The sequence below is a fragment of the Hyperolius riggenbachi genome, chromosome 4 (genome assembly GCF_040937935.1).
Source record: "Hyperolius riggenbachi isolate aHypRig1 chromosome 4, aHypRig1.pri, whole genome shotgun sequence".
NCBI lineage: Eukaryota > Metazoa > Chordata > Amphibia > Anura > Hyperoliidae > Hyperolius > Hyperolius riggenbachi.
Genome location: NC_090649.1, coordinates 473,521,284 through 473,548,958, shown reverse-complemented (window position 1 = coordinate 473,548,958; position 27,675 = coordinate 473,521,284). Strand labels below are relative to the sequence as shown.

General features: G+C 46.4%; 1 protein-coding gene and 1 long non-coding RNA gene across 3 annotated transcripts in view; both read left to right on the top strand.

Moving 5' to 3' along the window:
- Nucleotides 1-22,398, top strand: part of RAB3GAP2 (RAB3 GTPase activating non-catalytic protein subunit 2) — a 121,981-nt gene extending 99,583 nt beyond the window's left edge. For both annotated transcript variants that reach the window (XM_068232920.1, XM_068232919.1), the window contains exons 25-34: nt 1,357-1,469; nt 4,403-4,469; nt 7,849-7,919; nt 8,387-8,422; nt 12,821-12,895; nt 13,008-13,226; nt 16,414-16,503; nt 16,630-16,848; nt 19,924-20,082; nt 22,131-22,398. In XM_068232920.1, the coding sequence (XP_068089021.1) occupies nt 1,357-1,469; nt 4,403-4,469; nt 7,849-7,919; nt 8,387-8,422; nt 12,821-12,895; nt 13,008-13,226; nt 16,414-16,503; nt 16,630-16,848; nt 19,924-20,082; nt 22,131-22,280 (1,199 nt within the window). In that variant the 3' untranslated portion in view covers nt 22,281-22,398. The remainder of the gene's footprint in view (nt 1-1,356; nt 1,470-4,402; nt 4,470-7,848; nt 7,920-8,386; nt 8,423-12,820; nt 12,896-13,007; nt 13,227-16,413; nt 16,504-16,629; nt 16,849-19,923; nt 20,083-22,130) is intronic.
- Nucleotides 22,399-25,034: 2,636 nt separating this feature from the next.
- Nucleotides 25,035-26,493, top strand: LOC137570994 (uncharacterized). Its single transcript, XR_011031272.1, has 2 exons — nt 25,035-26,074; nt 26,331-26,493. It is a non-coding gene; the product is annotated as an uncharacterized lncRNA (long non-coding RNA).
- The last annotated feature ends 1,182 nt before the right edge of the window (nt 26,494-27,675 follow it).

Below are 27,675 nucleotides of genomic sequence, written 5' to 3'. Positions count from 1 at the left end.
ACCCCTGGGCCTCTAGTGTATATGTACCCATGTCCCCCTCTAGTGTATATGTACCCCTGTCCCCCTCTAGTGTATATGTACCCCTGTCCCCCTCTAGTGTATATGTACCCCTGTCCCCCTCTAGTGTATATGTACCCCTGTCCCCCTCTAGTGTATATGTACCCCTGGGCCTCTGCATTCATCCTTTACCTCTTCTCTGCTGTGTCTGGGCTCCTCTTCATGGTTTGCGCCCACATGGTTACCAGTGAAATGTGGTGCGAACCTGGAAGAGGAGTCCGGACACAGCGGCGGGCGCTGGAGAGGTATTTATGCAGGGGCGCCAGGGGATACATCTACACATTTGGGGGGACGAGGGTTTCCATCGCGTTTATGGTTAGATTATCGCACACAGTTACCACTGCGCACCCGATCGAGTATGTCGTCCCGACGTCTTGCAGCATGTCCGATCAATACGGGCCGAAATTAGTCGCATTGTTGATCAGGCATGCTTTTGGTGGCCCAGTTTGCATCTGATTCAATGATAATTATCGAAGCAGATGGTCGATCGGCCACCAAATCGCCTGATTTATGGCCACCTTTAAAATAGCAGGAAAATTGATATAAAAGTTCTGTAGGTCGTCATTTCTGGGTGAATACACAGCATTAATGTGAGTGTGCATACTTCAAACCGGGATTTTAAACTTTTTAAAACCAAAATTACAAATATGGGTCTCCAGGAAAGTTCTATAGACACAATTACGTATCGCATACGTTTATTACCACTTCAGGTTTGCTTTTAAAGGGACTCCGAGCAGTGCAGTAACTATGGAAAGATGTGACCACCGCCCTATGCCTTTTAGTTTTCGCTATTTTCGCGATCGAAATCGTGGCTGCCATCTTGGATTCCTTATTCAGCATTGTATTAAACAGGACGACACTTTCCCCAGTGTCTGCAGCTCGATTCAGCACAATGCAATGAAATACAAGGAACCCAGGGGGATAGAATCAAAAACCTCATGCCGGTGGGTGTGAGGATATAATTAATTAGTTGTGGGTATGCTTAAAGGCATACCCACAGGCACTGCTCGGAGTCCCTTTAAGTCTCACTCTGTACTGAGATGAGGCCTGTCCCATAACAGTCAGTGCTTCCTGACCTGTTGTGTACGGGATCTAGTGCTCTGCTCATACAGTAAATATTACTAGAGCTGCTCTTATTGTGGCTGTTGCTATTGAGCTCCTGTATATAAGTAAACATGAATGAACACAACACAATTCTTCTGCTTGCACCACTCACTGATATAAATGACTATTGCATCTACACTTATGGACTTGTATAGCACAGAGTGTAAACTGACTCTCTTGTTCCTTCCATCTTAGTGACAGAAGTGCTGCGGCTAGTCCACCAGCATTTCCCGTGTAGCCTGGATCTAGACGTGTTGCACGCACACTGCTGCTGGGAGTATGTGGTGCAGTGGAACAAGGATCCGGAGGTGAGAATATAGAAGTAATGTACACTGCAGAGGCACAGGAGACGCACATGCTGGTGGCTGGAGATGTGTTTCAGTGGCCATTTGTGGCAGCGCACATGCTGGTTTTCTTAACCCTTCTCAATCCATTGTTCTTTTTGCCGGACTATATCGGTGGAGCGTGGGGTCGGCAGTGACCAAAGTGTCATCGTCCAGTGTCCGATACAGGAGATGCTGACCTGAAAAGTGCCAATGTCAGCCATAGGCTTCAATTCATCAAGTATTACTGCATTTGGTAATGCTGAAAACAGCTGACTTTATCGAGCACTTAGGAAAATGTCAATTCATCAAAGCTGTTACCGCTTGAAAAGCTGAAATTACCGAGCAGTGAGATAAATTACCGACTTGTACTCAACACATGTCAGCAAATGTCAGTAAATGTCAATTCCTCAAGGTTACAGCATTCGGTAACACATTCGGTGATTACCTCCAGCTCTCCCCATCAGTAACCAGCTTCGAATGCCTTCCGTGTGGATGTCCTCATGATTGACAGTAGCAGGCAGCCAATAGAAACAGCCACTGTCTCCTGCAAGTCCCGCTGATAGGCTGCACAGGAACAAGCTTTTAGACTCTCTCCCCCCCCCCCCCCCCAACCCCAAACCCCCCAGGAGCAAAATATATTTTCCAGGCACCCTTCTGTGGTGTAACCCTTTGAGTCCCTGTTTGAAAATGCAAGGATGCTAGTGGTGAAATCACCAAGCATGGCATTTGTAATGTCTCCAGGAAGTTCATCTAAGTTGTGGCAATTAAAATATTTTTTAAGAAAGACTAATGGATAGATTCAGAACAGCAGAGGCAGTATAACAAACAGGTAATATAACAAATGTGCACATCTAAAGGGATGTCGGGATGCCTCTATAGTAATTGTCTCACTGCAGCTTATCCAACAGCCTTTGATGAATTGAAACCATAGCAGTTCGGTAACTTATCAAACATCTATGGCACATGTGAAAATATTGATGAATTAGCACACATAAAGTGTAAAATACCGAATGCGGTATTTTAACGACTTGGATTTTGTTATCGAACAGCCTTTGATGAATTGAAGCCATAGTCCGACTCAGAATAGGAAAGGGTTAAAATTATCCTGACGCAAGCTATAAAAAGAAAGGATACTCACCTATGTAGAGGGAATGCATGTTTTGTGGAAATCCACAGAGGTAGTTAACCCCTTCAGGACCAGCACCCTCTGCCCCCTTAAGGACTAGAGGGTGCTGGTCCAGCACATTGCCGCTTCCCGACAAATCGCCGCAATAATTCGTCACTCCCGCCGGACACGCCGCTCTGTCCCCACCGCAGGCTGCTCTCTCTGCCGTCAGTATGACGGCAGAGCGCTGTGCGCCGGTCAGGAGCCGCTTTGATTGGCTCCTGACCCTGTACCACCATGTAATGGGAACGGCTTACATGAATGACAGGTCCGGGAGCCAATGAAAACTGCTCCTGCCCGGCTCACAGTGCTCTGCTGTCATAGAGGCGGTAGGGCATCAAATTGCGGCGGGGGCAGAGCGGCGGGGCGCGGTCAATGGGACGTAGAGTTTACGTCCGGTCAGAACTGCCGCGCCCCCTGCCCACCGTAGATTCATACTCGCTCGGTCCGCAGGTAGTTAATCAGCTCTGCTGAGACACTAATTACCTCACCTGTGCATGTTTGTGGTTTTCTGCAAAACATGCACTGTTGGTGGGCCTTGAGGACAGGGTTGGGGAACTCTGCTATAGAGGCTTTATGGGATCCATAACCTTCCCTCTCCATAGGCAAGCATCTACCGTGTGAGTTTCCTCACTTCAAGTTTGCTTTAAAGGGATCCAAGCAGATTTTTTTTTTCTTCTGCAGTTTCTCCTGGTTTGTAATAGCTGTAGGAGCTGCCATCCCCTCCCCCCTCCACTTCCATCTGCCTTTATTTATCTAGAGGAAGGGGTGAAAGTAATCAACTGTGACTCTCTGCTTGCTAATTACAGCAGTCCTCATCTACCCGCTCTTTCTATGGATGGCAGGCTGCAGAAGTAGGGCAATAAAAACCTTTAACAAACATTTTAAATATAAGTAAAAGATAGAATGGATTTTTTTTGTAGTGAGCCACATTGTTAGCATGCATATTTAATTTGCTGTTGAGATGCCCTGGGACATACGTACTGGCATGCCGTTGATGAGCTGGGTGCAGGGTGAACTGAATGACGGCTCACCCTGCTGCTGTTTAAATCCCCGGCGGCGTTAAATACTACTCCCCCTCCATGTTGTAGCAAGTCGAAGGGAGGTGTAATTTGGGGTCTGGCAATCGCCGAATCCCCGAGTTACCTTTACGCGGGGCACGTAGCAACGCACTAGTGTAATGATGAGTGCCGAAATGACCTGCTTCGTACCTGGGTGCTAAAAATGGTGCTCTGTTCACTTTAAATGTGCTGCCGTCATTGATTAATGGGGAATTCTGTACACTTTTTTTACAGCAGGGATCATGTGACCGCATGGCGGGGTTTATATCATTAAGGACCGGTTCACATGGCGTCTACCGGCAAGCGTTCGGGACCCATCGGCTAAACGTTCCCACTCAAGTGAATGGGAGCGTTTAGCATTGTGCGGTTGCCGTCGATTACCGTCGATTGCATAAACATGGCGTTCCGATCCCGTTATAATGCGTCGTTACGGCCGTCCCTAGAATCCGCATGCGACATCCAGGGACGGCTAGCCGACGCGGCTTGATATCTCCCTGCGGGAACGAGAAACGTCGATTGCGACGATCTCCGTATCGCCGCCACCGAATGAGACGTCACAGGACGACGCGACTTCCTGGCCGCCCCAACGCCGCCTGCCGTCCATGTGAACCGGCCCTTAGTATTCATCTGGGGCAGAGTGTCCTCATTTCCTGTGTCTGTGTGTTTATGGGTGTGACTTGTCTCTGCAGGAGGCCCAGTTCCTCATCCAGTCTGTGGACCATCTGAAGCAAGTCAGCAATGCTCACGTACAATTCGGTATGTAAATTATATACAGATTATATACAGTACTTCCATCAGGTGTAAGATTGGACCTCTAGGGTGACTCGCTGTGATAGTTATTGCTGTGATCCAGTGGCAGAGCTCAATTTATTTGTGTAGAAACTCCTGGATTACCAAGTGTTAAAGGGACTCCGAGCAGTGCAGAAACTATGGAAAGATGCATATCATTTTAAAGCTCTCTTTCTCCTCTTTCCAATGATATATAAACCGCCGCCCTACGCCTTTTAGTTTTCACTATTTTCGCGATTGAAATTGCCGCGGCCGCAATTTTAATCGCGAAAATAGAGAAAACTAAAAGGCGTAGGGTGACTATTTAGGTGTCGCCAGAAAAAGGAGAAAGAGAGCTTTAAAATGATATCCATCTTTCCATAGTTAAATTGTATTACACAGGGCGACTTTTTCCTAAAGTCAGCAGCTCCATTCTGCTGAATGGAGCTGCTGACACTGGGGAAAGTGTCGTCCTGTGTAATACAAGTAACTATGGAAAGATGGATATCATTTTAAAGCTCTCTTTCTCCTCTTTCCAATGATATATAAATCGTTGCCCTACGCCTTTTAGTTTTCTCTATTTTCGCGATTGAAATCACGGCCGCGGCAATTTCAATCACAAAAATAGCGAAAAGTAAAAGGCGTAGGGTGGCGGTTTATATATCATTTGAAAGAGGAGAAAGAGAGCTTTAAAATGATATGCATCTTTCCATAGTTTCTGCACTGCTCGGAGTCCCTTTAAATAAATCTTTAACCAGAAGTGAGAGGGATATTTGGCTTCCATATTTGTTTCCATTTAAAGGGAATCTTAAAGCGGATCCGAGATGAAAAACTAACTATAACAAGTAACTTGTCTATATATCTTATCTAAAGTTTAGATAGTTTACACAGCAAATCTAGCTGCAAACAGCTTTAATAGAAAATGATTATTTCTTCCTGTGATACAATGACAGCAGCCATGTTGTTTGTAAACATTACACAGAGGCAAGCTGATCTGCATCTTCAGCAAAAAAAAACCTAATCCCCCCTCCTCCCCTCTGCCTCTGAAATCAATGGCTAGTAACACCACCTCCTCCTCCTCCTGCCCAGACTGAGCTCTCATGAGCCCTTGCTATTGCCAAGGCTCTCTGAAAACCTGTGGGCGTGGTTTATTTAGTTTACAGGGAATTAGAGTATTAAAACAAAAACAAAAAGTATTTGGCTTGAGGAATGCCCTATAAACAATAGAAAAGGAACACAATTATGCAATGAGTAAAAGTTCACCTCGGATCCACTTAAGAGAGACACTGAAGCGAAAATAATGATATAATGACTTGTATGTGTATTACAGCTAAGAAATAAAATATTAGGAGCAGAGACATAAGTCTATTGTTACCAGTACAGGAAGAGTTAAACTCCAGTTGTTATCTATGCAAAAAAGCCATTAAGCTCCACAACTTTCAAAGTCGCTGAGAGCTCTGTCTTATGAAGCTTGTTATTTCAACTGTCAGTCACTGTATTTTCTTTTTCTCAGGTCAGGACAGGTAAATCGTTCACAAGACTGCTCTGTAAAATCATTTAGAATGCTGAGTGGTGTGTAAACTGCAAATATTAGAGAATAATGCAATGTTATAAAAAACACTATATAACTGAATATAAAAATATGAGAATATTTTCTTTGCCACTAATGTTCTAGTAATTATCCGTACTATGCAACCAATTCATTATATCATACATTTTTTTCACTTCAGTGTCTCTTTAAGTTAGGTAAAAAAAATGCAGTTTTACTTAGCTGGGGCGTCTACTGCACTCATCCTATGCTTGCGCCGGTACTGTTAAGGATCCTCTGGTCCCCCGCCGCTACTCAGTTTTTATTTTGGCGATTAAGCCTGTAGCCCGCCACTGCGTCTGCGCAGCCTGGGCTGCGCGCGTCCACGTTTGCTCTCCCTTTCCTGGGAGCGTCCTGCTTAGGCGCAGTAGATTTTCTCGTACTGCGCCTATGCAGGAAACTCCCGGTGATGGAGACATCAGAAATCCCATCATGCTATGCACAGCATCAGAGGAAAAATGCCCAGGCAGATTAATTTGGGGCAGAGCTTAGCTTCTGTGCAGCTAAAAGTGAGGCTTGGATAAGAAAAACAAAGTTCTGATGCTGTGAAACTGTTAAAGAAACACCAAGCCTTTTCAGTGCTGCTGAGTAGCTTTTTAGTCTGGAGGTTCACTTTAAAGGGAAGGTTCAGGGAGGGTGGCTAAAAAATAAAAATCAATTTCCACTTACCCGGGGCTTCCTCCAGCCCGTGGCAGGCAGGAGGTGCCCTCGCCGCCGCTCCGCAGGCTCCCGGTGGCCGACCCGACCTGGCCAGGCCGGCTGCCAGGTCGGGCTCTTCTGCGCTCCAAGGCCCGGCACTTCTGCGTCCCACGGCGGCGCGCTGACGTCATCGGACGTCCTCCGGGCTGTACTGCGCAGGCACAGAAGTTCTGCGCCTGCGCAGTACAGCCCGGTGGACGTCCGATGACGTCAGCGCGCCGGCGTGGGACGCAGAAGTGCCGGGCCTTGGAGCGCAGAAGAGCCCGACCTGGCAGGCGGCCTTGCCAGGTCGGGTCGACCACCGGGAGCCTGCGGAGCGGCGGCGAGGGCACCTCCTACCTGCCACGGGCTGGAGGAAGCCCCGGGTAAGTGGAAATTGATTTTTATTTTTTAGCCACCCTCCCTGAACCTTCCCTTTAAGAATCCCTTTAAAGCGGACCTGAACTCAGAACTAGCTCTCGGCTCTAAAAGATAAGCAACAGTATAAAAACCTTTACAGTAAAACATTTCTTTGTTACATCTGATACAAATTATGTGCTAAATCTGCAGTAAGTCTACTTTCTGCTTTCATAGAGGCAGACCTAGGGCTAACATCCTGTGCTTACAAAATAGCAGTTGTGCCGAGGCAGCCAGCTGAGACATCCAATTACAACTTCTGATTAGTCACAGATGAAGGGGGAAAAGTTAGTCAGGCTAAACTCTCTAAATACATACAGGGTGCATTTCTCTATGTTTTATTTCTGTCATGTTCAAGAGTTCAGGGTCCATTTTAAACAGTAGCTGTTGCCTGGCATTCTGCTGATCTCTTTGGCTGCAGTAGTGTCTGGATCACACATCTGAAACAAGCATGCAGCTAATCCAGTCTGACTTCTCTCAGAGCACCTGATCTGCTGCATGCTTGTTCAGGGGCTGTGGCTAAAAGTATTAGAGGCAGAGGATCAGCAGGACAGCCAGGCAACTGGTATTGTTTTGAAGTAAATAAATATGGCAGCCTCCAAATCGCTCATTTTAGACAGAAAGGGAGAAATGGAGATTGGAATGACGCAATAAATGTGGCTCTCTTTGTTCTGGTCATTGTAGGGCTCTCGCTGATGATGTGGAACACGTTTGTTATAAAACGCTTCTCAGCCGCTGCATATCTCATGGATAAGGTAAGCTGGCGAGAGTCAGGACTATACATGTCAGACTTACAGGTCATATCGACGGCTTTATCGTTTTTTTTTCCTGCTGCTTTCAAAGTTGATTCTGTGTCAATCGAAATTATGTGAATGGTATCCGATTCCTTCACGGCCATCCGATAACTTCCATCCTGTCCGATCTAGTAAATTATCGGCCAATTTCCGTCTATCAAGCAAAAGAGAACGTAATTGATTCTCCATCGATACGATAAAATGATCGAATGGCCGATAGTACAGGAAAATCGAGTGATGTATGGGCACCTTTTGAACAGCCAATCAGATTTGCCCAAAACGTCGGTCACTCGATTGTTTCACTTTTTCTCCGGCGTGTCTTGCAATATGCAAACTACCGCTATAGTAATCTGCTAATCGGCATGCCTAGCAGTGTGTCTATGTAGCTGTGCTGATATGACGTTTATAACCTATATCTCCTTCTTTAGGTTGGGAAAGCCCCGAAGGATCGGCTGTGCAGAAGGGTAAGTATGTCTCACTGATTGCATACACCATGACTCCAATGGGAGACCGAGAGCCCCTGATAGTGCAGATTATTACAAAGTCATTCACGGTTAATAGGAGATACTTTACTCACAAACACGGGTTACCACTAAGGCAGTGATCTGCAAACTTGGCTCCCCAGCTGTTAAGGAACTACAAGTCCCACAATGCATTTGCCTTTATGAATCATGACTGTGGCTATCAGACTCCTGCAATGCATTGTAGGACTTGTAGTTCCTTAACAGCTGGAGAGCCAAGTTTGCAGATCACTGCACTAAGACAACCGCTGAAATAGGAGGTGGGGAGCTATGACCTGACTCCACTCAGGAGGTGGGGAGCTATGACCTGACTCCACTCAGGAGGTGGGGAGCTATGACCTGACTCCACTCAGGAGGTGGGGAGCTATGACCTGACTCCACTCAGGAGGTGGGGAGCTATGACCTGACTCCACCCAGGAGGTGGGGAGCTATGACCTGACTCCACTCAGGAGGTGGGGAGCTATGACCTGACTCCACTCAGGAGGTGGGGAGCTATGACCTGACTCCACTCAGGAGGTGGGGAGCTATGACCTGACTCCACTCAGGTGGTGGGGAGCTATGACCTGACTCCACTCAGGAGGTGGGGAGGTATGACCTGACTCCACTCAGGAGGTGGGGAGCTATGACCTGACTCCACTCAGGAGGTGGGGAGCTATGACCTGACTCCACTCAGGAGGTGGGGAGCTATGACCTGACTCCACTCAGGAGGTGGGGAGCTATGACCTGACTCCACTCAGGAGGTGGAGAGCTATGACCTGACTCCACTCAGGAGGTGGGGAGCTATGACCTGACTCCACTCAGGAGGTGGGGAGCTATGACCTGACTCCACTCAGGAGGTGGGGAGCTATGACCTGACTCCACTCAGGAGGTGGGGAGCTATGACCTGACTCCACTCAGGAGGTGGGGAGCTATGACCTGACTCCACTCAGGAGGTGGGGAGCTATGACCTGACTCCACTCAGGAGGTGGGGAGCTATGACCTGACTCCACTCAGGTGGTGGGGAGCTATGACCTGACTCCACTCAGGAGGTGGGGAGGTATGACCTGACTCCACTCAGGAGGTAGGGAGCTATGACCTGACTCCACTCAGGAGGTGGGGAGCTATGACCTGACTCCACTCAGGAGGTGGGGAGCTATGACCTGACTCCACTCAGGAGGTGGGGAGCTATGACCTGACTCCACTCAGGAGGTGGGGAGCTATGACCTGACTCCACTCAGGAGGTGGGGAGCTATGACCTGACTCCACTCAGGAGGTGGGGAGCTATGACCTGACTCCACTCAGGAGGTGGGGAGCTATGACCTGACTCCACTCAGGAGGTGGGGAGCTATGACCTGACTCCACTCAGGAGGTGGGGAGCTATGACCTGACTCCACTCAGGTGGTGGGGAGCTATGACCTGACTCCACTCAGGAGGTGGGGAGCTATGACCTGACTCCACTCAGGAGGTGGGGAGCTATGACCTGACTCCACTCAGGTGGTGGGGAGCTATGACCTGACTCCACTCAGGAGGTGGGGAGCTATGACCTGACTCCACTCAGGAGGTGGGGAGCTATGACCTGACTCCACTCAGGAGGTGGGGAGCTATGACCTGACTCCACTCAGGAGGTGGGGAGCTATGACCTGACTCCACTCAGGAGGTGGGGAGCTATGACCTGACTCCACTCAGGTGGTGGGGAGCTATGACCTGACTCCACTCAGGAGGTGGGGAGCTATGACCTGACTCCACTCAGGAGGTGGGGAGCTATGACCTGACTCCACTCAGGTGGTGGGGAGCTATGACCTGACTCCACTCAGGAGGTGGGGAGCTATGACCTGACTCCACTCAGGAGGTGGGGAGCTATGACCTGACTCCACTCAGGAGGTGGGGAGCTATGACCTGACTCCACTCAGGAGGTGGGGAGCTATGACCTGACTCCACTCAGGAGGTGGGGAGCTATGACCTGACTCCACTCAGGTGGTGGGGAGCTATGACCTGACTCCACTCAGGAGGTGGGGAGCTATGACCTGACTCCACTCAGGAGGTGGGGAGCTATGACCTGACTCCACTCAGGAGGTGGGGAGCTATGACGTGACTCCACTCAGGAGGTGGGGAGCTATGACCTGACTCCACTCAGGAGGTGGGGAGCTATGACCTGACTCCACTCAGGTGGTGGGGAGCTATGACCTGACTCCACTCAGGTGGTGGGGAGCTATGACCTGACTCCACTCAGGTGGTGGGGAGCTATGACCTGACTCCACTCAGGTGGTGGGGAGCTATGACCTGACTCCACTCAGGAGGTGGGGAGCTATGACCTGACTCCACTCAGGAGGTGGGGAGCTATGACCTGACTCCACTCAGGAGGTGGGGAGCTATGACCTGACTCCACTCAGGAGGTGGGGAGCTATGACCTGACTCCACTCAGGAGGTGGGGAGCTATGACCTGACTCCACTCAGGAGGTGGGGAGCTATGACCTGACTCCACTCAGGAGGTGGGGAGCTATGACCTGACTCCACTCAGGAGGTGGGGAGCTATGACCTGACTCCACTCAGGAGGTGGGGAGCTATGACCTGACTCCACTCAGGAGGTGGGGAGCTATGACCTGACTCCACTCAGGAGGTGGGGAGCTATGACCTGACTCCACTCAGGAGGTGGGGAGCTATGACCTGACTCCACTCAGGAGGTGGGGAGCTATGACCTGACTCCACTCAGGAGGTGGGGAGCTATGACCTGACTCCACTCAGGAGGTGGGGAGCTATGACCTGACTCCACTCAGGAGGTGGGGAGCTATGACCTGACTCCACTCAGGTTAAGAAGTCGCTTTCTGTAGACAAGAAAGTTGAGAAATGCCCCTTCACCAAGCGTGAACAATTGTAACACAGAAAACTTGAACAGAGGCGTCAAAAGGAGTAAAAACAAACTTTAAATACTTTAAAAAAAAAACCTAGATCAGACTGAGGCACTTGGCCTGCATACTACCGGACCTAGTTGCTTCTTAATTGCCCGATGAAGCAGAATTGCACCTGTGAAACTTGTTGCACCGAGTAGTTATTTAAAGTTTAATTTTTAACTGAATCTGACACATCTGTGTCTTTTATTAGGGACCACCACTACCTCCCATTTTTTTTTAAAGTTATTTTTACTATTTTTGACACACCTTTTCATGTTTTTTGTGTTATGATGACTCCAATACTCTATCTATTGTCTTACCTCTCATTGTTCAGTTTATTGGTATTCTTGCAGCACATGAGGGGAGGGGCACTATGTAAACACAGTTACACTGAGAGACAATAAATGGTAGAGAAATGGCCAAACGACTCAATACTTCAAATACAGATCACTCAGCATTGTCATATGTGTATTTATAGCCACTTGTCACTAGGGGGCAGTGTGAGACAATAACGTTGGACTTTTCCTTTCAGTGTCTACATTTTCTGTTAGCAGAGAGAGATCAAAGCATACCAAGAATTTACAGCACAAGGAGTTCTGCCGACTGAACCAAAAACAGTGCACTTATCTCAAACTAGATAACTCGATTGAAGCTGCTAATGGGTTAAGTTACGGGGACTGGTTTTTGCCTTGTCTCAGACGCTACATGTAGTGTACAGCGTCGGCTGCATTCAGCGGTTTTGTGCCCCCTTAGTGCACAGGTGTTGAACTCCAGTCCTCCAGAGCCATATTCCTGCCAGTGTTTAGGATGGACTAAGAAATGGAGAGATGTGTTCTACTTGATGAATCGCACCTTTCCTGATTCAGCCACTTCAGTTAATTTGAGCTGTGCCAAAAATGTGTGAAGACTTCGGTCCTTGAGGACTGGAGCTCAACATCCCTGTTCTAGGAGCCCAAAATGCAATGCAACGACAGAATGCCTGGAAACGATGCTGAGCGCTTTGCTGCTCACTATCAGAAGAGGGTTTAGCATTAGTTACACAAGCCACCGCCAGCCCTCTGCCTGTGTGGACCACCCTAAAGCTCAACACACACCATACAATCTTGGTTGTACAGATTTACCAAATCTATGTAGTATAAGAGCCAACAGATTAAAAATACCTTGGATAATTGATTGGATAAGCTCTTATACTACATGAAAGTGGTAAGATTGAACAACCTAGATTGTATGGTGTGTGTTGAGCCTTATGGTGGCCATACATGGCACAATTTTTTTCATCCAATCTTGCCATTTCTATGTAGTGTAAGGGTAAATTAAATGAATATACTGAAAGGATAATTTAGGCAGTTCCCTTATATTACAGAGAAATGGTAAGATTGGATGAAAAAATTGTACCATGTATGGCCACCATTAGCGTTGTTTAAGCTAATGTCTGAGTGATGGTGACAGTAATGACTCTGTGGTTTGCCCTCAGGATGTGGGTATGAGTGACACCTCGTTGGCCTCATTCCTGGGAAGCTGCTGTGACCTCCTGCAGACCATGATGGAGGTAATCATCACTACAGATCTGATCTTAAGGTTGTCCTCCAACATGTATGGGTAACTGTAATGAGGTTCTTGGAATAACACCTTCTTGCTCTGGTTTGGTTGTTGCTCTCCAGGCTGACGTCAGCAGTGAGGAGATGTTGGCTCCGGAGCTGGAGGTGGAAGATGCTTGGGTGGCGGTAGAAGGTCCCAACTCCATTGTGGAACTGGCTCTGGAGCAGAAACACATCCATTACCCTCTGGTGGAGCACCATTTTGTGATCAGTACCATCCTCTACGCCATCATGAAGTTCTCTCTCAAGTCCGCTAAGCCTCTGTCCCTCTTCGATAGTAAGGTGAGTCTTCAGCCCGGGTGTGTTTCTGTGTATCACATGACCCAGGCCAGATATAGCCTTGTGTATAACGTGTTCAGCACACTGCTAACCGGAGGGTGGGGGGCAGGGTGTTAGGGTTAGGCATCAGTAGAGGCAGGGTTGTGGAGTGGGTACAAAAATCATCCAATTCCAGCCACCGACTCCAGGTACTAAAAAAATCATCCTAAACCATAGACTCCTCAGTTTAGGAAACCTCCGGCTACAACTCTAGGTACCCAAAATTGCTCCAACTCCACTGCCCTGAGTAGAGTGAGGGCTTGTGCAGGAATAGGTAAGCCATAAATATCAGATAATTTTGTGAGGGGTCATCGTTTATGGTTAGGGAGGGCTCGTGTGAGACAGGGTTCAGTGTTAGCAAAATACCAAGCACCATTTTAACCACATTTCTATGCAGGCACGCCACTCATCACCAGGAAGTGATGTCACGCACTTCTGCATTGCATGGCCCCGCCCTTCTCTGGTCGCCACACAAATTACAGATGCAGAAGAGTCTCAATCTTCCAATTGTAATACTAAATACTTAAAGCAGGAAGAAGTGAAGGCAAGACTAAATAAATAAAAAATAGACAAGGCACCTGGCCCGGATGGCATGCATCCTCGGGTCCTAAGGGAATTAAGTTCAGTTATAGACAAACCCCTTTATCTTATCTTTTTTGTGACTCTCTTTCAACTGGCAGAGTCCCAGTGGATTGGGGTACAGCCCACGGTTTCCCATTATTTAACCACTTGCCGACCGCACACTCATAACGTGCGTCGGCAAAGTGGCAGCTGCAGGACCAGCGACGCAGTACTGCGTCGCCAGCTGCAGCCTAATTAATGGCGGCTCGCAGGCTAGATGTAAACACAAGCGGAAATAATCCGCTTTGTTTACATTTGTACGATCGGCGATCCCCGGCCGATTTGTACGAAATAATCCGCTTTGTTTACATTTGTACGATCGGCGATCCCCGGCCAATCAGCGGCCGGGGATCGCCGCCATGTGACAGGGGACGTCCTGTCACTGGCTGCACAGGACGGATAGCGTCCTGTGCAGCCCAGATCTCCCGGGGGAGCAGGTAGGAGAGGGAGGGGGGAGAATGTCGCCGCGGAGGGGGGCTTTGAGGTGCCCCCCCCCCCCGCCACCCACAGCAGGCAGGAGAGATCAGACCCCCCCAGCACACCATCCCCATAGGGGGGAAAAAAGGGGGGCAATCTGATCTCCCTGCCTGCACCCTGATCTGTGCTGGGGGCTGCAGAGCCCACCCAGCACAGATCAATCAAACCAGCGCTGGTCCTTAAGGGGGGGTAAAGGGTGGGTCCTCAAGTGGTTAAGAAGGGCAAAAAATCAGATCCAGGAAATTGTAGACCTGTAAGCTTAACATCAGTTGTATGCAAACTATTTGAGGGGTTACTAAGAGATACTATACATGACTTCATAGTAGAAAATAATCTTATTTCTCAGCATCAACATGGGTTTACTAAAGACAGGTCCTGTTTGACTAACATGCTCAGCTTTTATGAGGTAGTGAATGCTAATTTGGATATTGGGAATGCTGTAGATGTGATATACTTGGACTTTGCAAAGGCCTTCAACACTGTTTCCCACAAAAGTCTGGTGCAAAAGTTGAGGATGCAAGGACTGGGAAAGAGTCTGTGTGCATGGATAGGGAACTGGCTAATGGACAGAAAACAGAGTTGTGGTCAATGGATCATACTCAAAATGGGTGACTGTTAGCAGTGGGGTCCCACAGGGGTCTGTATTGGGTCCAGTGCTATTCAATTTATTTATTAATGACCTAGTAGATGCAGTAGAAAGCAATGTTGCTATTTTTGAAGATGATACAAAATTGTGCAGAATCATCAACTCTCAGGAAGATAAGGACATATTGCAACAGGATCTGGATAGGATGGCTATATGGGCACATACATGGCAGATGAAATTCAATGTTGAAAAATGTTAAGTCATGCATTTTGGTCGTACCAATGGTCTAGCACCATACAAAATGAACAGGATACAGATGGGGACATCAAACTTGGAGAAGTATGACCGTTTGCTGGTCTACGCCTCAGAAAACTGTCCTTTTTTTTTATCTGCTGTGAATCGAGCCTCAGAGGTGATTGAGCTGAACACATTATTATTTAAGAACAGCTTTGAATGTATGGCACTCACAGCATTTTTTAAACCGAAAATTAAACAATACTACTAAGCTAAACTTTCACCCACTGTTCTAAACTTTTTATAAGTGGGTTTCTGCATCAAATTCAGGCTACCACCAATTCTATACTACCGCCATCTTAAAAAAAACATGAATGCAAAAACGCCTTTGATCTTTCTGCGATTATGATTCTGGGAGCCTCCTGAAGATGTGTTTCCAGGAGCTTTTTGCGATAATGGAACCCGGAACGCAGTGGCGGCTGTAGATAGGGGGAGTGGCTTACACTACTTTTACCTAATAAGGTAATGGGATAGTTAGTAGAAAAATCCATCTTGGGTGGAAATTATGCCATGTTATTTGTAAGGAGGCCATTAATGATCGTCCCATATTTCATCGCGTATCCTCTTTAAAGGGACACTATGGCGAAAAATTTTAAAATTTAAAATATATGTAAACATATACAAATAAGAAGTACGTTTTTTCCAGAGTAAAATGAGCCATAAATTACTTTTCTCCTATGTTGCTGTCACTTACAGTAGGTAGTAGAAATCTGACAGAAGTTACAGGTTTTGGACTAGTCCATCTCTTCATAGGGCATTCTCAGGGATTTATTTATTTTCAAAAGCACTCAGTGAATGACAGTTGGTCCGTCCAATTGCCAAAAAACTGTTTAGCGAGCAGGGAAGCTGGCCAGCATCATAGTTTAAATCCTTTTTAGTGAATGTCTTTATAAAGAATAAAAGCCATGCTGAGAATCTCCTATGAAGAGATGGACTAGTCTAAAATCGGTCACTTCTCTCAGATTTCTACTACCTACTGTAAGTGACAGCAACATAGGGGAAAAGTAATTTATGGCTCATTTTACTCTGGAAAAAACGTACTTCTTATTTATCCATGTTTGCACATATTGTACATTTTAAAATTTTTCCCCATAGTGCCGATTTAATTCAGTCATCTGGGAATGGTTTGGAAATATTGCCGCTGTAACGACGCCACATTTTTTTTTTATCCAGGGTAAAAACGCCTTCTTCAAAGACCTGACGTCAATTCAGCTGCTGCCCAGCGGAGACATGGACTCCAGTATAGTGAGCCTCCGACAGCAGGTACTGTTTACAAATCTATCACCTGACCATAGTGACATGTGACTTCCTTAGCCACTAATTACTAGCAACATGCAGAGGTGTCCTAGAATCACCCTCCCTTTCTCACCGCTTTGTTCTCCCCTCCAGTTCTTGATGAAGGTGATCAGTTCTGCCGTCCAGGCTCAGTTTCAGTCTCAGATTACGGTAAAGTCAGAGGAAGCGTTGCCAGATGTGCCAAATAAGCCAGTGGACTGGCCGGCGCTGGCAGTGGAGCTAGCGCCACACCTCCAAGTGAACGAGGACACGCTGCAGCGCCACTACGTGTGTGAGCTCTATAACTATGGCTTCGACCACCTGGCAGAGGAGGTGAGAGGATACTGTGGGGTTTCACGCCCTCTGCTGGCGGATTTAACACATAACATATTAAAGTGTGCCGTATAATGCTTAGTACACACAATGCAATTTCCTGTCAGATTGATGGTCGAATCTGTTATTTCTGACAGGTCTGATCTGATTTTCCAATCACTTCTATACTAAATCGATCAGAATAATGATTAGAAATCAGATCGGACCTGTCGGAAACAATCACAATGTGACCTTCAAATTGACGGAAAATTGCATAGCGGGCATAGAGATTACCAGTAAGGATGGTCAATGAGATTCAAATCATTCTGAGCTGATGCAAGATTATGCAAATGTTATGTGCATTTTATTTTATGCACACATTTATGCAGCTTGTCAAATAGGTAAAATCTTGCCTCGCTGAAATTGATTGGTCCATATTCAAGCTACTTATATTTGCATAATCTTGCATCAACTTGGAATTATTTGCATCTTATTGTTACTAAGGATTCCTTCTTACATAATCTACAAGAAGTCCAAAGAAAGGTAGCAAACCACAGATTAGGAAACTCCCACTCTAAGGGCTCGTTCACATCTAGGGCGTTTTCGGCCTTTTTTCAAGCGCAGGCGATATTGAAAATCGTTCTCAAAACACTTGCGCAATGATTCACGGTGAGAGAGTTCACATCTGAGCGGTTCGTTTCCGAGGCATTTTGCCTCAATGGAAGTTATAGGGAAATCGCAAAACGCTTGCAAAAAGCAATTTGCATAGTGAGTTCTCATGCGCTTTTAATAACTACATTGTATTTAATCTTATCCGCTTCAGAGAGTTCACTTCCTGACTGACATCAGGAAGTGAAAATACGCAAACGCTCTGCAAAAGCGCTTTGCACAAAATTGTAGTGTGCATTGGAGCGCTGGCAGGGGGAAAAAACGCGCAAAAAATTGAAAATCACTCATCAGCATTTCGTTTTTAGATACGAACAGAGCCATAGGCAGTGTTTACACTTGTTCAGTGTGAATTCCGACTACGATTTTCTGCACGTCAGATCTGGCATTTCATGATTTTTTTTATTTTTTTTTTGAGAAGGGGGGGGGGGGGATGTCGGGGGGGTCTTTATTTTGTTTTTGTGGACATTTTTTATGCGATTTTTCATTTTGTGATTTTCTCACAAATGTGAGAATGTGTGTAAAATCTCATAAGTAAAAAAACATTTTCATGTAACAAATGCAATACCATTTAATTGTGATCGGATTTCCTGTTTTGTTTTTTTTTTCGCAATCGGGAGTGGCATAAATTTCTCTTCTGTTTTTTTTGCAAGATTGAGTGGTGTGTGTGGTAGATTGACATTTCGCAATGTAGAGACGCAAGCAATTTTTTCAGAGTTTCCAATCCATTTTTTTTTCATAATTGGAAAAAAAACTGAACGCTTGTGTGGCACATTGGTCAGATTTTTCAAATGTTATAATCAATCAGAAAAAAAATGATTGTAAATCTTGAATTGAAAAGAAATGTGAAAAATGGTATGGTGTGTGGCCACCTTGAGGCCCCATTCACACTTAAAAGAGGCGGTAAGTTTTGCGGGAGTGATTTTTCCACAATTTAACGCAGAAAAATCACTGGACACTGCAGCGATTTTTCCGCGATGACGTTTAGCGCTTCTATAGCACTGAAACGCAATCGCCTGAAAATGGTGCAGGCTAAGCGTTTGCATTTGGCGATTTGCGTTAAATCGCCAAGTGATAACGGGCTCATAGGGTTTTATAGCACTAGTGCTTTAAAAAGTGCTAGCACTTGAGCGTTTTGCCGAAATCGCCGGCAAAACGCTCTAGTGTGAATGGGGCCTTAGGCCCACCAGAGCGCCTACAGCTGCAATTTGAACTTCCTACGAATTGCAGGCAATTTCAAAAGCTCTTCGCTATTGCAACTCAATGGCCTTTACTCCAGAGGAGCGATTTGCCGAAATCACTATCGCGGTGGTGGCCTGCTGCATTTTCAGAGCAATTTCATTCAGGAAGTGCGGGGGTCGTATTTAGTGACAACATTGCCTGTGGAGGGATCTCCTGGCATAGAGGCTGCTGAGGTGACCTCTCTCATTTGCGTTCTCTTGCTGCTGTGTAGGGAGATTTCCTAAAGGGGGCGATATTAGCACACAATATTTGTTTGGCAACTTAGGCTGCACTGTTATAGTATCTGTAACCTTTAAAGCAGGGGTCTCAAACTCAATTTACCTGGGGGCCGCAGGAGGCAAAGCCAGGATGAGGCTGGGCCGCATAAGGAATTTCACAATCGCGGCGCATCGCCGCCTCTGCCTGCCCCTCTCACTCTTCCTTTACAGAGAGGGGCAGGGAGTGGCGGCAATCCGTGCAGCGATTGAGGTCAGGAGGGGCAGAGCTGAAGCTGAAAGCTCTGCCCCTTCCAGGAAATGCCGTCGGATTGCCCCCCAGGCGATTTGGGGGCTCTGCAGCCCTTGTTTAGCGGCGGGGATGCGGCGGATTACTTGGGAGCACTGAAGCGAACTATAAGGAAGCTTTTGCCAGCGAGGGCCACAAAATAATGTATCGAGGGCCGCAAATGGCCCTCAGGCCGCGAGTTTGAGACCCCTGCTTTAAAGTGTACCTGATGAGATAATCATGTGACTACAGTGCAAAACATGAATAACCAGGTTGTTTTATTTTGTTGCCTTAAAAAGAGTTAATTTTCAGGCATGGAAGTAACAGCTTCTGTCTTGTCGGTACCTTGTCAGGAATATAGTAAACATCACTAATAAGCTAATTACAGCCATGAAAGTTTTCCTGGCAGAACACAACATCTGAGGACAGGGAGAGATAAACAGGTCAATAGTTCATATATTTTCACCCAAGGACACTTATTAGGCTGCCACTGAGCAGAGACAAAAAAAACATTCAATCTACTTGTAAATGTTTAAATATAAAATAAAACCATAGGATATCTAATAAAAGTCATTTTTAGGAGTAGGAGGATAAATACAATTGTTTATCTCATCAGTTTATTTTCACCCCGGGTTCACAATAAGAGCTTCTTGCTTTAGTGAATCCTATTCCTAGTGCATGATCTCTGGCTGTTGTTCTCCTTAGGCCATCCTGCAGGTTGTGGATAAGGAGGTCCTGGCATCCCAACTGCTGGTGCTCAGCGGGCAAAGGCTGGCATATGCCTTGCTGCACACCCAGACCAAGGAAGGCATGGAGCTACTGGCTAGACTGCCGCCCACCCTCTGCACCTGGATCAAGGCGATGGTGAGTGATCGCTCTCTGGACCGCCAGAACCCTGGACAATAGAGCTGGAAAGAGTCCTACTGTAATGACAAAGTACACCGAGACTGGAGAGGTCACCCAGCAATAGATAAATTAGGAGGAGATCGCCTAGCCTGGATGCTAAGTGGGTATTGGCCTTCCTCTTCCTGTTGAGTAGAGTGCTGTCTATTTATAAGAAACAGCCACGCCTCTTCCTGTTGAGTAGAATGCTATTTATAAGAAACAGTCACGCCTCTTCCTGTTGAGTAGAATGCTGTCTGTAAGAAACAGCCACAACCTCTCCCTGTTGAGTAGAATGCTATCTGTAAGAAACTGCCACGCCTCTTCCTGTTGAATAGAATGCTGTTTATTTATAAGAAACAGCCATGTCTCTTCCTGTTGAGTAGAATGCTATTTATAAGAAACAGCCACGCCTCTTCCTGTTGAGTAGAATGCTATTTATAAGAAACAGCCACGCCTCTTCCTGTTGAGGAGAGTACATCTGAGAAACTAAACAAATACTGGCCTACCTCTTACTGTTGGGAAAAAGTACAGCCCATTTATAGAACAAAAAGAGGATTCGCCTATTTGTTTTGGGAAGAATATAGGCCATGCTTCTTACTAGGTAAAGGTGGCCATTAACGGTACAATCTCCCGAACAATCAACCGGGTATCGTTGATTACGCCAGTTGACGACAAACGATCATTCTATTGATTGTTCCTCTGATCTAAATTCTAGAACGATTATTTTAGTCTGTTCGGATTGCTCATCATTTTCCTCTCTGTTGGTGGGCCAGAACGATTGTTTTCAATGGATTGTGGGAAATTGGATTGTTAATGAGCACTTTAAAGTACAGCTGAAGTGAGAGGAATGCGGAGGCCGATATATTCAATACCAGTTGCCTGGATGTCATGATGATCCCCTGCCTCTAATACTTTTAGCTGCAGACCCTGAACAAGCATGCAGATTAGGTGTTTCTGACTAAAATCTTGGTGTAATTGCCTTCTTAAAACAGAAGGAAATTTGCAATAATTCAGTTAGAAATGAACATTTGTGGTTACCCACAATGCACACCTACTAAATATGCAAATTATCCTTTTCTGCCCTTGTTAAGCCAAGCAAGCATCCAGAACCGCTGGTTTATAGCAAGCCTATAGCTTGCTATAAACCAAAAGACCAAAAGTCCGAAACAGGCTGTCTACATGTGGGTTTGGTATGGCTGTGTAAAACTTAAAGCTATAGGCTTGCTATAAACCAGCGGTTCTGGATGCTTGCTTGGCTTAACAAGGGCGGAAAGGGATAATTTGCATATTTAGTAGGTGTGCATTGTGGGTAACCACAAAGGTTCACTTATAACTGAATTATTGCAAATTTCCTTCTGTTTTAAGAAGGCAATTACACCAAGCTTTGCTTTTTTAGTAGGAGGGCTTTTTGGTTCCTTTCATCCCCCTATACATTCCTAGTAGTTTGGGTCACCCTGAGCTGCTTGGTTACTCTGTTTGACTAAAATCTGTCAGGATTAGTTGCATGCTTGTTTCAGGTGTGTGATTCAGACCCTACTGATGCAGGACTGCCAGGCAACTGGTATACTTTAAAAGGAAAAAAAATATGGCAGCCTCCATATCTCCGTTTGGGTGTCCTTTAACAGCTCAGATACTAACCAGAAGGTGACTCTTTTCCTTCCTACTATTTTAATGTATTCTCAGAGGGAAGGAGTTAGATATCTTGTATGTAGGCAGAGCAGGATCATCCACCATGCACTAGGCAGGTGCCTGGGGTCTAGCGGGTGTCAAGGGGCCTACCACCCACCTTCTCTGACCTCTCTTCACTTCAGCTTACCAAAAGAACCACAAGGGGGGCCCAATTCAACTTCCTTGCCTAGACCCCCCATTACATAATAATTATTAATCTCTGGGCAGGATATGAATCCCTATAGCTTTGTTTGACCGCCAAGCTAAATGACCCCACATGAAAAGAATTTGCAGTGTTGGAAGTATAGCTGGTATCTGCAGAAACTATTGTTTCCAATTCTAATTTGTTCTGATTTCAGGACCCGCAAGATCTTCAGAACACAGATGTGCCAATCTCAACCACAGCCAAGCTGGTGGACAAGGTGGTGGAACTCCTGCCAGAGAACCATGGCCAATATAGCCTTGCATTGAACCTCATAGAAGCTGTGGAGGCCATGTCTGGCTTGTGACAACTCCCACCTGCTTCAGGACTACGGTGTCTATTCTAGGAGAAAGACTGAAGCGGCCATCCCATCCATGTCCAATCTCCATCTGTCACCACCATTGTTAAAGGCTAGCTCCACCAAATCCTGGTGTGTCCTTTTTGTAGACCATATTGTCCATCAACGTCTCGTAGCTTTTGGCCAGCCCCAGTGGTGAGAGGTCCCTACCGTGGCTTGCCTTCATATCCTGCATTCAGTTTCGAAGGAAGGTTCTGCTCAGCTGCAGCCAGGTCCTGTAATTATTTATTTTGTAATTATCTGGCGGCAGCTGTAGAGGTTTTACCACTGGAGGTCCAGTGAGATGGAGGGACTTGGGACGGTGTGTGTGGAGATGGTCCCCATGTCATTTAAAAAAAAAAAAAAAAAGTTCTGTTATAGAATAATATGCAACGATCATATTCCATGAGAACCAATCGCCCCAAGATCCCTGCTTACTGATGGAGAAGGATGCAATTAAACCAAGAAGTGTTGTGAGGTCCCCCTCATCAGAGATGGAGCGATCCGTGTGTCCAGAGGGTCTCCTCTCCCGCCAGTGTGCTGGGCTCCAGCTCTGTGTATAAACTCCAGCCACTCGAAGGGAAAATCCAACCAGAACTCTTTCTGGACTTTATTTACAATATATGGCTTGTTTACTAAGGTCGGGGAACTTGTGAGGTCATGCACGCCTTTTTGTTTTTTAACGCTTCAGCTGCTAGGTGATAAAAAATGTGCAGCCCTTGCTGGGGTCATATTAGAATATAAACAGGGTTGCTAAAAAAAGGTAGGGCTCGTGTTATCGTAGTTACCTGCGACACCATTTAATGAAATGCTAGAACCTAATCTTTAAAGTTTAGCAAAACAATTTGCCCCAAATATAGGTACTTGCCTCATGATAGAGGGAACCATCTAGATAGTCCAGATATGTCCTTCTCCAGCAGGCCGTTCCAGCACTTGGACCTCCTGAATACCGTTGACAAGCTCTTGTTGGTGGTTTGCTCCTGTAGCCCGGACGCGATTGGGTTTGACTTTTCCCCCCAAAGTTTGACTGTGTCTGTGCTACTGTGGAGATGTCCACGCTCATCCACATACTGAAGTGCGGCTGGGAAGTTCCAGGGGGTTCAGGAGGGGTCTGGAGAAGGACGTGGAGGATCCAGAGGTTTCCCTCTCCTGAGGTAACTTTTTGTAACTAATCATGCCGTTGGGTGATAATCATTGATACTTGATTAGACCTGTGCTTAGTTATGGTTCAGCACCTGCTAATTCCAGTTCTGTTAAGTAAAAGAAATCACTGGAAGTAAAATTTAATCTCTAGTGCTTTCTTAAAGTGACTCAGAGCTGAATCAAATAAAAAGTTTTATACATACTTTGGCTTCCTCCAGCTCGATCTGCTCAGATTGCTCCCACGCCGCTGCCCACAGCTCTATTACCGGGTCCCGTAACTTCCTCCAGTCGGGGCCAGTCTGATGTAAGTGAAGCGCGCCCTCTATGTATCTTTCCGGCGACTGCTGGAGAGCTACACAAAGAGTACACTTCTTTTACGTCAGACTGGCCCCGACTGAGAGAAGTAACAGGACCCGGTACCGGAGCTGCAGACAACGGAGGACGGCAGCGTGTGAGCGATCTGAGCGCATGGGGCTGGAGGAAGCCTCAGGTATGTATAAAACTTTTTATTTTCATTAGCTCTGAATCACTTTAAAGTGAATCTGAGCTGAATTAAATAAGTTTTATACATACCTGGGGCTTCCTCCAGCCCACTTCATGCTGATCGGTACCCTCGCCGCCCTCCTTTACTTTGGCTCCCGGTAATTCCGCCTGCCAGGGTGTAGTGAGCATGCGCGTCATGCTCCTATTGCTGCGTGTGGCCAGATTTCGCCTGCATTGACTGGCCAAATTACCAGGAGGAGGAGCCAATCAGATGGAATGGGGCTGGAGAAAGTCCCAGGTATGTAGAAACTTTTAATTTGCTTCATCTCGGGTTCACTTTAAAGTGAATGGGAACCGCATTTAAAAAAAAATGAGACAGATACTTACCCACGGAGAGGGAAGGGTCTGGGTCCTATAGAGCCTTCCCGCTCCTCTCCTGGTCCCCTCGTTCCAGTGCTGGCTCGCCCAGTAGCAGTATTTGACTAATTTAGTCAAATACTGCTTTACCCGGCCGAAGGAGGCTTCAGAAGTCTTCAGGGAGCCCGAGTGCTCCTGAAGAAGGGCGGCCCTGTACTGCAACTGCGCAAGCACGCTCTGTACGCTCACGCCTGTGCAGTATGGAGCCGCACGTCTTCGGGAGGACACGGCTCCTGAAGACTTCCAAATACCCTTTCGGTGGGGGATTGAAATGGGGGGGGGGAGCCAGCACAGGATAGAGGGCACCGAGAGAAGAGATTGAAGCCTCTATACAACCCAGAGCCTTTCCTCTCCTTAAGTATTTGCTTCATTTTTTTTTTTTTTTTAAATGCGGTTCCCATTCACTTTAAGGCCCATACATAAGCTAAAGCCTGGCTGGATGGTGTAATGGTTAAGGGCTCTGCCTGTTCAGTAAGCCAGCACGTATTCAGTAGGAGACCTTAGGCAAGTCTCCCTAAAGCTCAATCTGCAAGATATGATTCTTTGTGCGATTCGATTACGACTCTATTTACGATATGATTAATTCCAACATGTCCGATCGGGATTCAATTCGATTTGCAATTGAATTGAATTAAATCCCGATCGGACATGTCTGATTTAATCGTATTGTAAATAGAATCGTAATCGAATCGCACAAAGAATCTTATTGTGTAGATAAGGCTTAACACTGCTACTGCCTATAGAGCGCGCCCTAGTGGCTGCAGCTCTGGCGCTTTGAGTCTGCCAGGAGAAAAGAGCGATATAAATGTTCTGTCTTTGTTTGTAAAGTCTGCCGATAATCTAGCCTGTGTATACAGCAGCCACCGACTGCCATTCAGCAAGCTTATTTCTTGCCACTCGGTCTGTCACATCTGCACTGCTCTCTCTGTCCTCAGCCCCCGCATTGCAACAGAATGCAGCATCAGCCTGCAGGCTTGGCCCAGTGATGTCATCTGAGGGATTATTGCTTGACATCAACTAAGCGAGTGTACAGACCCTTCCTAGCTCCTTTCTGTTATATGACACAGGCATGGGCTGCAAACGTATGACTAATTGGCACAGGTTTAAAAAAAAGATTGCAGCCTTCTTTTACTGATTTTCTCCATACTTTAAGGGGATCTGAAGTGAGGGATATGGAGGCTGCCATATTTATTTCCTTTTAAACCATGCTATTTCCTTGGCATCCTGCTGATCTCTTTGGCTGTAGAAGTGTCTGAATCGCACACAAAACAAGCAGCTAATCTAGTCAGACTTCAGTCAGGAACATCTGATCTGCATGCTTGTTCAGGGTCTATGGCTAAAAGTTTAGAGGCAGAGGATAAGCAGGGCAGCCAGGTAATGTGTATTGTTTAAAAGGAAATAAATATTGTAGCCTCCATATCACCTTACATCATGTGTGCTTTTAAAAAGCCAGCCCTGCAGTGTAGAAAAAACTCAACCTTGAGGATGAAGTCTGGAATCCAACAGCCTGGCTTCTTCCTGCTGTCTGTTTTCTTCACTGGAGACATCAAGTGAAGTTAACACCCCCTAAGAGAGATCTTTGCTAAGGGTTCTAGTCCTGTCTCAGGGCTGAGGATGCAGCACCGTCCCCCAAGAGAGATCTTTGCTAAGAGCTCTAGTCCTGTCTCAGGGCTGAGGATACAGCACCGCCCCCCAAGAGAGATCTTTGCTAAGGGTTCTAGGCACCCCCCCCCGAGAGAGATCTGACCCGAGTGTTCTAGCTGTGTCTCAGGGCTGAGGACCCGGCCCCAATCCCCCCCACCCCAAAGAGAAATGCACCTCGAGGGTTCTAGGCACGGCTTAAGGCTGAGGATGCACGATCTGTCCCTAGTGTACTAGCCATGTCTCACCATTGAGGACCCAGCACCTGCCCACCTACCCCTACCCGAGAGAGATCTGACTCCTTCCCCCCAAAGAGAAATGTCCTGAGGGTTCTAGGCATGTCTCAGGGCTGAGGATGCAGCACCGCCCCCCAAGGGAGAGATCTGTTCCATGAGTACTATCTCAGGGCTGAGGATGCAGCACGAGTTTCCTGTGAACTCAGATTTCATGCTCTAATATATATGTATCAGATTCTAATAAAATAGGGGAACTATTTTAATGCGAGTTGTGTTTGGAACATTTGTTTTTGCCAACATTGTTGCAGTCCAAGTGTTTTATGGTTTCACTGCAAGAGATGTTCAGTGAGACACAATGAATTCCGCCTTGTATGCAAGAACTGGGCCAATTGGAAATTGACAAGATGTTCATTTGATTGGCCCATTTCCAAGCTACATATAATTTGCTTTAAAGCCAGATTTATGTGCTTCAAGTGACTGGCTATTATCTCAGGAACATCCATGTAGCATGTGGTAATGCACGGTCTGCAGCAGTAATCCTAGTTACATTTTGTCATGTGACATGTACACTTCCTGCATAGAGTCTGCATTACAGCACACATGAAGTGAGAGGCTGACATTTCTTTTAAACAATGCAGATTGCCTGGCTGTCCTGCAGATCCTCTAATGCTTTCAGCCACAGACCCTGAACAATCATGCAGATCAGGTGCTCTGATGCATTAGCTGCATGCTTGTTTCAGGCATGTGATTCAGACACTATTGATTCAATGAAGATCAGCAGGACAGCCAGGCAACTGGTATTGTTGAAAAGGAAATAAAATATGGCAGTCTCTGAGTACGTCTCATTTGCATCTCTGGTAACATTTTAATTATAAGATCCGTAGGTCAGGTCTGGTCATTGCTCTGTGCTCTCCTTCCTGGGCTTAACTACAGATCACAGATATGTGATGCCTGCTTATCCATAGCAATGAGCAGCATAGAGATGGGAGGGGGAGTTATTTGCAGGGAGAGACACGGGCAAGTTGGCAACACAAAGTAATCCAGCTGAACTGATGTTTGCCATTCAGTCTTGCAATATATAGAACACTTTTTTTTAAAGTGGAATTTCCATTTACGTTGCCTTATATTAGATCTGAAAAATAGGTATCTAATCATTCTAGTTCATACATGTCAAACTCTGGTCCACAGAGCTATTAAATTTGACCCACAAGTTTCTCCACTTTGCATTATGCATTATATTCAGTTCATAGTGAACCAGAACTCATTGGAGTGTATGAGGGGCTACAATGGTCCTAAAAGCCCCCTTACTAAAATGCTATGAAAAACAAAAGTTTGCATTCTTAAAACAGAAAGTATTTGCACTAATTCAGGTTGGAGTGAGCTTGAGATGTCTCCCAGTGCATCACTGCTGAATATATGCAAATTAACCATTGTTGCCCTTAGAA